The 12,633-nt window shown below is 57.4% G+C and overlaps 1 protein-coding gene across 1 annotated transcript in view; it reads right to left on the reverse strand.

Annotated features, from left to right (window-relative positions):
• Window positions 1-12,633, reverse strand: part of SPG7 (SPG7 matrix AAA peptidase subunit, paraplegin) — a gene marked incomplete at its 5' end in the record, with an annotated part of 48,596 nt that overhangs the window by 4,461 nt on the left and 31,502 nt on the right. Inside the window, 5 exon segments of the mRNA XM_014589354.1 lie at window positions 131-297; window positions 2,058-2,214; window positions 6,568-6,683; window positions 8,744-8,854; window positions 10,061-10,163. Coding sequence (XP_014444840.1) covers window positions 131-297; window positions 2,058-2,214; window positions 6,568-6,683; window positions 8,744-8,854; window positions 10,061-10,163 — 654 coding nt within the window.

The following is a 12,633-nucleotide window of genomic DNA, read 5'->3' on the forward strand; positions in this document are numbered from 1 at the left end:
GGCACCCCCCGGCTGGCTGGCACCCTGGAGGTCGGAGCTGTCGGACGGCCGGGCGCACCCAGGACAGGTCTAGACAGCTGAACGGGACAGCAAGGCCCAGCTAGGGGTGGCGGTGCCGTGGCCGACTCACGTGGTCCATCATCTGCTGGAGGCCCTGGCTGAAGGGGCGCCGACCGATGCCCGTGACGCCCTCCTGAGCCTCGGGGAAGGAGATGGGCCCGATGCCAGGGGCCATCCCGAACTGCTTCACCATGGAGTAGGCGATGCGGGTGACCTTCCTCAGGTCGTCCTGGGCTCCTGGGGTAGGGCCAAGAGGGCAGGGCACTCTGAGGGCTGTGCTGACACCGGGGCGCCAGGGACGTCTCCATCCACAAGAGCTTCCCGTGAGGCAAGCAGCAGTGTCAGGGCACGTTACTGGCCCCGGACAGTCTTCAACTTCAGGAGATGCTCTTCCGGTTAACAGAGGACGTGTGGGGCCGGCGGCACGACGGCTAAGGTGCTAGAGCTCCGAGGCTGACCACGTGGTCCACGTCCCCAACCCGGCAGCTTGAAAACAAAGTGCCCTTTCGGAAGTGCCCTGGTCCCCCTGCCCAGATCTCCCCACTGTCCTGGTCTGCGGAGGCACACCTGCCCCTCTGCACCCCGTGGGCACCTCTCACCCCTCCAGACCCCACAGCGAGGTGCCGTGTGACAGTCGAACTCTCCTTGGCCAGCAGGTGGCGCAGTGGTTAAGGCGCTGGACTCCCAGATGGCACAACCCACTCTGAGTCCCAGACCGCGTGAAAATCATGCCTTGTGTGTGTGCGTGTGTGTGTGCCCCAGAGCCCAGGAGAATGGAGGAGGAGCTGTGAGTGGTTATCTCCTCCTGGGGTGACATCTCACTTTCTCTCACCGTCTCTCTCCACGGTAAGTGCATATGCCCTACGGCAGAAACTTAAAAACATGCACACACCAGAATTCTGACTTCCCAATCTCCTTGGACACAGCTCTTCTCTTTTCCATTTTAGTTTTCTTGCTGATGCTCCAGAGCACATGTGCTCGCTGGAGAGAGACAGAGCGAGGGACAGAGCAAGCTGAGAAATGACCCCAAGCGCCCGGGACGGTCGTGCCGTAACCCCTTAGCCTGCACTCTCCTGCCAGGCCTTCAGGCACACACACAAACCTGCCTGGCATGTTGACTCAAACGGCAGTCAGCTATGTGGGACCCAGCTGCCTCAACTTCCAGGCCACCTCCCAGCTACGGCCACAGCTCTCTTTTTTAAAAAAGATTTATTTAGTTGATTTTGTTGTTGTTATTCATTTTCTTAATGTGCCCAGAGAGAGCCAGGGAGAGAGGGAACAGGGAACTGAGAGAGCCGGGTCAGCCGTGTGGGAGTCCTGCACCCTAACACCAGGCCGCCCGTGGCCCTGACCACAGCTCTTTAGAAACACTTAATGAGGGCCCGCAGGTGGCGTAGTGGTTATGGGCACTGGATATTTTTATATGTATGTATATATATAGAAATACATATTTAAAAAAAATATATAAATATATATATATATAAAATAAATGAATGTTACATAAAATAATTCCTTTTTTTGGGGAGAAGTTTTCGCATAAAATAATTCTTAAAAATAAAATTTAACGGGGGACCAGCAGTTGGCGTAATGGCTATGTCACTGGACTCTCATGTAGTCAACCGCAGTTCGAGTCCTGGACCCAGTGGCTTAAACTCATGCTGGGCATGTGTGTGTGTATGCCCAAGATCCCAAGAGGAGAATGGAGAAGAGATTGCAGCGTGGCCATCCCCCCTGGGGGGGTGATTTCTCGCTTTCTGTCTGTCTCTGTCTGTCCGGCGAGTGCACACATCCTATAGCAAAAACCTCTCAAAAAAAAACAAAAACAAAAAACAAAATACCACCTTAATGGAAAAAAAGAAAAAGCAAACCCTTAATGAAATTAGAAACTGCATTTGCATCACCAGTGAGATCCTTCCACCCTCACCCCACTGCATAAGCAGAGCAGGGCACAGGGAGCGAAAGCCCTGGGGCACAGGCCCTGTGTGGAGGCTCCTCACCAGAAGTGACCTTGTTGAAGGAGATGGCCTCTGAGGCGCGGCCCCCCAGCGCCATGCACATCCGCTCGAACAGCTGCTCCCGCGTGAAGAGGTGCTGGTCTCTGGGGAGCATCTGGGCGAAGCCCAGCGCGGCGTTAGTCCGAGGAGCAATGGACACCTGCAGGAGGTCGAGATGGCCTGGTGAGCTGCGGGCGCGGCGGGACGCCCGGTGAGGGCCTGCTCACGCCGTGCTCTTTACTGGGGCCAGCAGGGGGCGCAGCAGGTGGGCGAGGCCCAGACCCGGAGGCCTGGAACTCAAGGGGGTGTTGTGCCTGTGTGCCCAAATCGTGAGAGGAGAATGGAGAAGGGACTGCAGCACGGCTGCTGCCCAGGGAGGTGATTTCTCACTCCCTGTCCCGCTCTGTCTCTGGTGAGCACACGCACGCTACAGCAAAATCTCTCCAAGTGAACAAAGGGGCCGGCAGGTGCTGTGGTCGTTAAGTCACTGGGCTCCCGCAGGGCTGACCCTGATTTGAGTCCTGGACCTGGCGGCTTGCTCTTTCGCTCTCTCGCTCTGCCCCTCTCTGGTCAAATTAAAAGTAAATAAAGTTAAATAAAACAACTCTTAAAAAAAAAGATGTCCACAGCACAATGGGCCAGACAATGGTGTGGTGTGAAGGTGTTGGATTCTACATGGCCAATTCCGTGGTTCAAGTCCCAGTCCAGAGGCTGGAAACACATGGCCAGGGTGTGTGTGTGTGTGTGTGACCCAAATTTAGAGAGGAAAATGGAAAAGGGATGGCAGCATGGCCATCTCTAGGGGGTGAGCTCTCATTTTCTGTCTCTCTGGTGAGCGTATGCGCCCCCCACAGCAAAATTCTCTCGTAAAACAAGCACACCGGCTGTGACAGCGGCAGCGCCCAGGGGCAGAGGCCACCGCAGCCACAGTAGGGCCGTGACCATCTCCCGCGTGCTGAGCCTTGGGAGGGAGGTTTTCTTTGCCACTGCTTTATCTGGCTCTGAATCATCAAAATTCTGAAAGAAACAGAAATGTTAAGGTTCTGATGTTTTGTCCATCATGGCTTTTTCTGTACTAACTTCAGCAGCTGTTTGAGAGCGTGTATTAAAAACACCAGCAGTGGGCCTGCAGGTGGCATGGTGGTTAAGGTGCTAGACTCCCACAGGGCTGACTGGTTCAAGTCCCAGACCTGGTGGCTTGCTTTCTTACTTTCCCTCTCTCTCCGGTGAATTAAAAAATAAATAATTCTCAAAACAACAAGCCATCAGTGCTGAGGTCTCGGTGTCCCCAAATGTGACAGCTGAGGCAGTGGGGACCTGGCCTGCCTTAGTATGCACAGCCCTCCAGGACTGTCCCCAGGGCGGCCTCCGGGCAGGGCCTCAGCAGGGCCCAGTTAACGGCCGGTGGCCACGTGGGCCCTCTCACACACAAGACTGCGGACGGCCCGGCCTCGGGCACACTGTGAGCGGCTGCCGTGGGAAAGCGGGTGCAGGGCAGCAGCCTTCGGGCGGCCTGTGCAGGGCTCCCCATCTCTGGGAGGCACAGATGTAGCCCACACCCTCGACTCTGCTTGCTGGGCACCCACGTCCCAGATGACACATCCTCTTTGACTCTCGGGCCTCCTGGTCACAGGTCCCCAGTTGTTTGTTTGTTTAGAGGTGTGCGCTTTAGGGCGTGTGCACTTGCTGGAGACAGACAATGAGAGGGAAAGGGAGGAATCACCCCAGGGAGGATGGCCACGCTGCATCCCCTTCTCCATTCTCATCCAGGAATCTTGGGCACACTCACACACGTGCCTGATTGTGTTTCAAGCTGCCAAGTCTGGGACTTGAACCGTACTCAACCATGTGGGAGTCCAGCAACGTAACCACGATGCCATCTGCTGGCCTGGCTCCCTGCACTTTTAAAGAGAAACTTATCTTGAGCCACCCGGGTGGCACGGTGGCTCCGGGAGGTGGGCCACACACATCCAGCTGCGGCTGAGCCCCAGACCAGTGGCCCGAAAAACAAGCTGGGGGGTGACCAGCGGATGGTGCAATGGTTACGTCACTGGACTCCCACATCGCTGAGCGTGGTTCGAGTCTTGGACCTGGCAGCTTAAGACTCATGCTGAGCTGGGGACAGCAGGTGGCACGGTGGTTAAGGTGGTAGATACTCCCACATAGCCGACCATGGTTCGAGTCTTGGACCTGGCAGCTTGCTTTCTCTCTCTGGTCAAATTAAAATGAATGAATGAATGAATAAAATAAAATAAATAATTATTAAAAAAACCCCAAAAACAACTCTCATGCCGGGCACATGTGCATATATGTCCAAAATGCCAAGAGGAGAATGGAGAAGGGATTGTGGCATAGTCATCCCCCCGGGAGGTGATTTCTCGCTTTCTGTCTCTGTCTCTCTCTCGCTCTGGTGAGCGCAAATGCCCTATAGCAAAAACCTCTCTTAATAAAAGAAAAGGAAGAAAAGGAAGCCGGGTGCCCACTCAGGCGTGCCTGAGACCCTGAGAGGGGACTGTGGCACAGCCATCTCCCCAGGAGCTGCCCCACTTTCTCCTCTCTGTCTCTGGCAAGTGCATGAGCCCTAGAGCAGTGTTCTTTTTTTTTTTTTTTTTTGAGAGATCTTCACTGTAGGGCGCGTGCGCTCGCCAGACAGACAGAGAGAGACATAGAGACAGAAAGCGAGAAATCACCCCCCAGGGGGGATGGTCACGCCGCAATCCCTTCTCCATTCTCCTCTCGGGATCTTGGGCACGCACGCACACGCGCCCGGTGTGAGTTTTAAGCCACCGGGTCCGGGACACGAACCGCGGTCGACTACGTGGGAGTCCAGCGACAGCCATTATGCTAACTGCTGGTTCCCTAGAGCAGTGTTCTTAAAGTCTGTTTCTTCCACAAGTGAGAGTGGGAGACACAGACAGACAAGATGCTCACAGGCAGTCGGCCCCCAGTCCCAGGTCAGGAGCACGCACATGCCTGACATGTGCGGTGAGGTCCCCGACAGAGCCTGGACCCGTCCCCCACGGTCGGCCTCGCAGAGCGTTGCGCTGACCACTGCGCCACTGTCTGGCCAGTCCCCACGCTTTTCAGAAGCTGTTCGTAACATTACCATTCAGTGGGAGTAAGTTCTCAGCGAGTTTGCAGCTGTCTAGAGAGTGGTGTTTCGGCCCGGACAGTGGTGTGATGGTTAGGGCAGATGAGTCCACATGGCGGACCTCAGGGCTCGGGTCGTGAAACCTGAAAATCACACGTGTGTGCGTGCCCAAAACACCGAAGCAGGGAAAAATGGAAAAAAGAGTAGAGTCTGGGCCAGCTGAGGGAGCCTGAGAACAGAGCGCGCACGCACGATCCCAAGAGGAGGGAGAGAAGGGGCTGAGGCAGCCTGAGAACAGAGCTCACGCGCACGCACGCGCACGATCCTAAGAGGAGGGAGAGAAGGGGCTGAGGCAGCCTGAGAACAGAGCTCACGCGCACGCACGCGCACGATCCTAAGAGGAGGGAGAGAAGGGGCTGTGGCATGGCCATTCCCCACAGGGAAGTGCTCTCTCGCTCGCTCTCTGCCTCTGTCCATGTAGAGCACCTCCCCTCCGGCGAATCCAAAGTCCTTCATTAATAAGATAAAAATGTTTACTTGGGTAGCCAGCCCATGGCCTGGTACTTAAGGGAGATGGACTCCACACGGTCAGCACAGCAGTTCGAGTCCCAGACTCAACAGCCTGAAGTACACACCAGATACATGTGTGTTCGCCCCTAACCCCAAACAAAGAAAAACGGACAAGGAAGGACAGCGTGACAATGCCCAGCAGGGGAACCTCACTCTCTCCATCTGTCTCTGGCAAGTAAACACATCCTCCGAAAAGACTGAAAACAAACAAAAAGTACACTCAGGGTTACACTGAAGCAGAGTGGTCAGGCCGGGTGTGGGGGTGGGAGCTCGACTGACTTGGCCGAACCCCAGCCCTGGGAGCCAGTGCGCGCATGTACGCCGAAGTGCTGACAGGCGGGGCTGGGGAAGGGGCTGTGGGGGCTGTGGTATAACCACAGCCCATGGGGGTGCTTTTTCCTCTGGCAAGCACATACTCCCTCTGGAAAAAACAACAAAAAACGAAACAGAAACAACACCGTCTGGCAAAAAAAACCCCCAAACAGAACACCATTCACTTGCCCAGCTGCCAGGGCAGTGGCAGCACGAGTGGCCTGCAAGGCTGGAGGCCATGGCTGACCACAGGTGCAGACTCGGTGAGCCTGGAAAAAATGCGGACACACACGTGTGCGGAGCCCTGGAGGGCAGGAGAGGGAGCGTCACGAGACCCGAGGTGCTCCTCTCCCCCGATCCACACACCTCCCACAGTGAAGGAAGTCGGGATATCTGCCCAATCTGTGTCCCTTCGAGGCTACAAGCCATTCGGAGCTGCGTGGTGAACGTGCACGGCTGAGAGGGGGTGAGGACGCGAGCCCGGGCCACGTGAGCATCGTGAGAGCCGCCCGGGCACTGGCCCCACTCCCACAGGCCTACCTTCATCACAGCCTCGGTGTGCTCCAGCAACCACCCCACCAAGGCGTGGCCTGACTCATGGAACGCCAGCACCCTCTGCTCCTCCTTGGAGAGGGTCTTGCTCTTCTTTGCAGTCCCTGCAAGACCCAGACTCAGGCTCAGGGCCACGGCGTGCTGGGTCCTGGGCCCGGCCCGTAGGGTGGGAGGCAGGTCCTCTCCGGAGTGCCCACCTCCTGCAGCCACACCCAAGCTATCACTCTAGACCCCAATTCAAAGGGAACCTAGACTGGAGGGAGTTAGAGGAGGGCTACCCAACCCTGGGACGGGGAGCAGGACGCCGGCTTCCCCTTCACCACCAGCTGGGAGGGCTCTGCCCCTCAGGCGAGCAGCAGCCCTCTCCACCCCTCACCCACGGCTCGTTCTCCCCTCAGGGCCCCACCTTCACTCCAATCGCCCACTCAGATGTCCGGCAAGGTCTCCTTCAATGTCTCCAATTCTCTAGACTCCTCTAAGTCCCATTCTTAGCAACGGAATGGACCCTGGGTTGAGGGTATGCAGAATGCGTGCCCCTAGACTCTTCTATGTTTACTGCCCAGCCAGCAAGTCTAGACGCGCAGCTGTGCAGATGGAGCCCAGAGCCCAGAGTCCAGGACTGACAGCGAGGGCACCACCGGGACGCGAGCCTTCAAGACAGCTTCCCTGGACCCAGCTGTGTTTGCGACAAGACCTGCCCAGGCGGCCTGCACTGGAGTGAGGACGGGGCGTGCTCTCCATGTCCCCCCGGACTGGGAGACAGCCCCCACTCAGCCCGCCCTGCTTGATGCCATCCGAGCACGAACTCACTCACACAAAAAGCAGTGGTTCGTAAACACCGAGTTTCCGTGTAGCGGGAGGCAATGCCGGTCCCTCCGGTCAGCGACCACTGAGAGGGGTCAGGCTCTGAACCCACACTCACAGCCGTCCACCCACATGCCTCCCTCAGGCCCTGCTGCTCTGGGGTCTCGCTCTGGGAACCTCGATGGCATCTGCCCTTAGTATCAATCAAACCCAGGGTGACGGGAATTTGCTGCTTGTAGGAGCAGCCAGCGAGGGAGCCCCTGCTCCCCAAACACCTATGGGAGGCCAGCTATGGGAAGCAGCTCCTGGTCCACTCTCAGACTGACCCTCTCGGTCTGAGCCTCTCTGAGAAGGAGCTATGCAGCTCACATCTGTTTGCTGCCACACGAGTGTACGGAGGTTTCTGGACCTCCCTCTGGGTGTCTTCACAGACTGCCAGAGAGCCCGCTCTGGGCAGGTGGCCTTGCCAGAGCCAGCGGGGCCCTCGTAGCCCATGGCCAGACACGCCTCTCCAGGGTGACCAGGGCGGCGAGCTTCCCGGCAGAGATGAAGGTCACATGGCAGGGTCACTCTGCACTCTCTGCGGGCACAGACGACCTCCAGCCCCGGGTGGCGGCAGCCCCTGCCTAGCTAGCCATCGGCACTCAGCCATGGCAGCTCCGAACGGCGTGTGGCACCTGCTGGCAGAATGCGCCTGCCCCTCGGAGTCTGTGGCACTTCCCAGTGAGCAACACAGGCCTTACTGCGAAGACCTGGCTTAGAAAACCTAGAACCTCAGGGCCGGCAGGTGGCGTGGTGGTTAAAGGTGCTGGACTCCCACATGGCCAACCACAGTTGAAGTTCTGGACCTTGAGGCTTGCTTTCTCACTTTCTCTATCTCTCTTTGATCAAATTGGAAACTAATACTAATAATAAAGTTAAATAATTCTTTAAAAAAGAAAAGAATGGGACCAGCAGGTGGCGTAATGGCTACGTTGCTGGACTCCCACGTAGTTGACCACGGTCTGAGTCCCGGACCCAGTGGCTTAAACTCACGCCGGGCGCGTGTGCGTGCATGCCCAAAATCCCGAGAGGAGAATGGAGGGGGAATTTTGGTGTGGCCATCCCCCCTCGGGGGTGATTTCTCACTTTCTGTCTTTCTTGTTTTGCCCTATAGCAAAAACCTCTCAAAAAAAAAAAAAAAAAGAAAGAAAGAGAGGAGAGGAGAAGAGAAAGCCTGGAGTACCCCGCCCTCACCAAACCAGCCAAAGTCCAAGCCTGCCCTGGCCCCACCACCGATCTTCTCCGGCAGTGCTGGCCTCTGTCTGGGTGTTTCTGGGTCCACACCCACAGGCCATAGCAGAAGTCACAACCCACGTACCGGCTATGACACGCTCCACCGCATACTCGAAGCTGGACGTGTGGACAGACGTGTGGCCCTCCCGGGCAGCGTGCAGTGCTGCCTCGTTGCAGACGTTGGCAATGTCGGCGCCTGTCGACACAGAGGGGGTGCTGGCGAGGCTGGGGCGCAGCTGCTCTTCCCCATCAGAGTGTGAAAAGGGGGGAGAGGGAAACGGAGCAGCCATGGGGAGGACGGATGGTGCAGGGCGGGCGGGCAGCCGTGTGCACGGTGGCGACTGGCGCCAGCTCACCCGTAGCCCGACTCTCGCTCCCCGACACGGCGACGGGCTCCTCTACACGTCACCTCCTGCACCGTGCACGGGCTTCACAGATGAGGAGTAAAGCCTCTGTGCCCACAAGATCAAGTTAAAGAGGAAGATATAACCAAGAGTGGGGGCTGGCGAGTAGCGCGGTGGAGAAGGTGCTGGATTCCCACATGGCTGACCACAGCACAAGGCCCAGACCTAGAGACTTGCTTTCTTGCTTTCCCTCTCTGTCCCTCTCTGGTGAGCACACATGCCCTATAGCAAATTTAAAAACAGTAACTAATAAAATAAGTGGCTTTTTTTTTTTTTGAAAAATAAATAACCAAGAGTTAAGAAATGATATCATAAAAGAGAATTTCATTTAATGAGAGCCGTATAGGGATCAGTAGGTGGTGTGGGGTTAAGACAGTGGATCCCACGTGGCCAACTGCACGGTTAGAGTCACAGACCCAGTGGCATAAAAATCACACCAGGCACACGTAAGTGCAAGCCTGTCCAAAGTCCCACGAGAAGAACGGAGAAGGAGTTACAGTGACCATCCCCCTGAAGGGTGGTTTCCCGCCTTCTCTGTCTCTGGCAAGCATATGCATCTTATAGCAAAAGAGAAAAAAAGAAAAAGAAAATCCTGACTGCAGGGGCCAGCCTGGGCACGACGTTAAGGTGGCATTTCCCACAGGGCCAACTGCAGTTCGCGCCCTAGACCTGGTGGCTTGAGAATTCAGGCCTGCACGTGCCCAAAACCCTGAGAGGAGTGTGGGGAAGGGACTGCAGCGTGACCACCCTGGGCAACCTTTGGTGAGCACGCCCGAAGGCCAGCACAGTAAAATCCTGACTGTGATCTCTGTCTACGGGCACACTGAGGCTCGGAGAGAACGGGCCTGGCCGGCAGCCTTGGAGCGGGGCAGCTCCAGGGCCCCTGTGGGCACTCCTGCTGGGTGCAGGGCCCTGCCTGGACACAGGCCTGCATTCCAACCCCCTCCTGACCACAGCCCCGGAGGCTGGTGCTGCCCATGCTGCTGGGGAGGACATACCGCTGAACCCCGGGGTCAGCTCCGCCAGACGCTGGGAGTAAAAGCTGCCAGCCTGGGTCAGCTTCAGGCTCTTCAGGTGCTGCTCAAAGATCTCTCGCCGCTCCTATCAGAAACAGAGGAGGACACATAGCCAGCTGGCCCACCCTGGCTAGCCCACAGCAGCACCTAGATCAGAGGATAGGAGCAGGCCACCCCGGCTGACCCGGGGCAGTGTCCAGTCTGCAGGAAGCTGGGGCCCCGTGTATCCCCTCCTAGGAAACCCACTGGAGGCTTGCAGGAGCACTGTGTTCCACCTGCCTCCTTTACTGTCAGCACGGCTCACAAACTGGGAGATGACGTAGAGGACGGCAGCATTTTCACCAGGAAGGGGGCGCAGGGGTCAGGGGGCTGGGTCCCACGTGGCTGACTGCATGGTTGAGTCCTGGGTCCAGTGGTTTGGAAAAAACATGCGGGGGTGGAGGCGGGCAGCAGATGGCATAGTGGTTATGTTGCTGGACTCCCACATGACTATGGTTCGAGTCCTGGACCCGGCATTGAAAGACACACTGGGTGTGCGTGTGTGACTGCGGCGCCCCGCGGGCAGGCGGCTTCTCATTTAGCCTCTCGTCTCTGTCTCTCTCTCTCTCCCCAGCACGTGCAATGCACCCTAATGCAAAACCTCTAAACCAATAAAAGAAAAATCATGCTGGGCATACGTGCACGTGTGCCCAGAACGCCAAGAGGAGAAAGGGGGAGAAGGGGCTGCGGCACGGCCGGCCCCCATGGCGGCTTTCTCCCCTCCCATGAGGAACAAGGGGAGGGAAAGGGAAGGAAGCAATGGGAGCAGAAGAGAGTGAAGACACCACAGCCAGGGCTGCTTGCAAAGCCTGACTCCACACACGGCACCTCCAGACCCTGCGCCGTCACTGGGCGGCCTCTCCCCAGCAACGCTGTCGGGGGGCTGGGTGGGGGAGAAAACCCCGATGTGGGCTGGGCCCGACCTGCCGCCCTGCCAGGCTGGCTCTGCAAGCACCCAGCACACAGCGGCACCTGGTCCCAGGCTGCAGCGCAGGCCTTGACCAGAGGCCTGAGCTGGCTGACGCGATCAGGCAAGAGGCCCAGAGACACTAGGACTTCCACCCGGACTCCCACATGACTATGGTTCGAGTCCTGGACCCGGCATTGAAAGACACACTGGGTGTGCGTGTGTGACTGCGGCGCCCCGCGGGCAGGCGTCTTCTCATTTAGCCTCTCGTCTCTGTCTCTCTCTCTCTCCCCAGCACGTGCAATGCACCCTAATGCAAAACCTCTAAACCAATAAAAGAAAAATCATGCTGGGCATACGTGCACGTGTGCCCAGAACGCCAAGAGGAGAAAGGGGGAGAAGGGGCTGCGGCACGGCCGGCCCCCATGGCGGCTTTCTCCCCTCCCATGAGGAACAAGGGGAGGGAAAGGGAAGGAAGCAATGGGAGCAGAAGAGAGTGAAGACACCACAGCCAGGGCTGCTTGCAAAGCCTGACTCCACACACGGCACCTCCAGACCCTGCGCCGTCACTGGGCGGCCTCTCCCCAGCAACGCTGTCGGGGGGCTGGGTGGGGGAGAAAACCCCGATGTGGGCTGGGCCCGACCTGCCGCCCTGCCAGGCTGGCTCTGCAAGCACCCAGCACACAGCGGCACCTGGTCCCAGGCTGCAGCGCAGGCCTTGACCAGAGGCCTGAGCTGGCTGACGCGATCAGGCAAGAGGCCCAGAGACACTAGGACTTCCACCCGCCACGTTGGAGCAGCTGTGCCAGCACGTGGCCAAAGCTGGCTGCTTAAGAGCTGGGATGAAGAGCCTGAGGTGTTCCATGGAGGAAGGTGCCCAGAGAAATGGGAGTCCTCCTTTCCTTCGCTGGACTTGGGTCAGAGGACACGCTGTGAAGCCCAGCTCTGGCCAGTACTCTGCACCCACCACACGCAGGATGGAGACACCGCAGGGGTGGACAAGATCAAGCAGCAGAGCAGATGGAGCGTGGGCCTGTGTCAGGAAGCCGGGCCCCACAGGGCTGGCCCCGCAGCCTGAAAACGTGCTGGGTGGGGTCAGCAGGTGTGAGGTATGGTGGTTAGAGTGCTGGACTCCCACATGACCGACCACAGTTCAAGTCTCGGACCTGGCAGCTTGCTCTCTTATCTCTCTCCTTCTCTCATCAAATTGAATAACAACAACAAATAAAATTTTAAAAAAGAAAGCCTCATGCTGGGCGAATGTGCATGCATGCCCAAAATCCTGAGTGGAGAACGGAGAAGGAGGTGCAGCATGGCCATCCCTCAGGGGATGATTTCTCACTTTCTGGCTCTCTATCTCTCCATCTCTCTCTATCTCTCCAGCGAGTGCATTCGTCCTATAGCAAGAAAAAAAAATTTCTAAAAAGAATTAAATAAAAATTTAAAAAGCAATAAAAAATGCTGGGGCACACGTATGCCCAGATGCGGCAGGGTGGACGTGGAGGAGGCGTGCAGGCACGGCCATGTCCACGGGCTTTCTCCCTCGCCTGAGTGCACGCACTGCCCTGGCCTTAGAGACAGGAGCGGCAGAGGAGGCGGCAGTGGGCCA

This window comes from Tupaia chinensis, unplaced genomic scaffold (assembly GCF_000334495.1).
Source record: "Tupaia chinensis unplaced genomic scaffold, TupChi_1.0 Scaffold000355_1, whole genome shotgun sequence".
Lineage (NCBI taxonomy): Eukaryota > Metazoa > Chordata > Mammalia > Scandentia > Tupaiidae > Tupaia > Tupaia belangeri.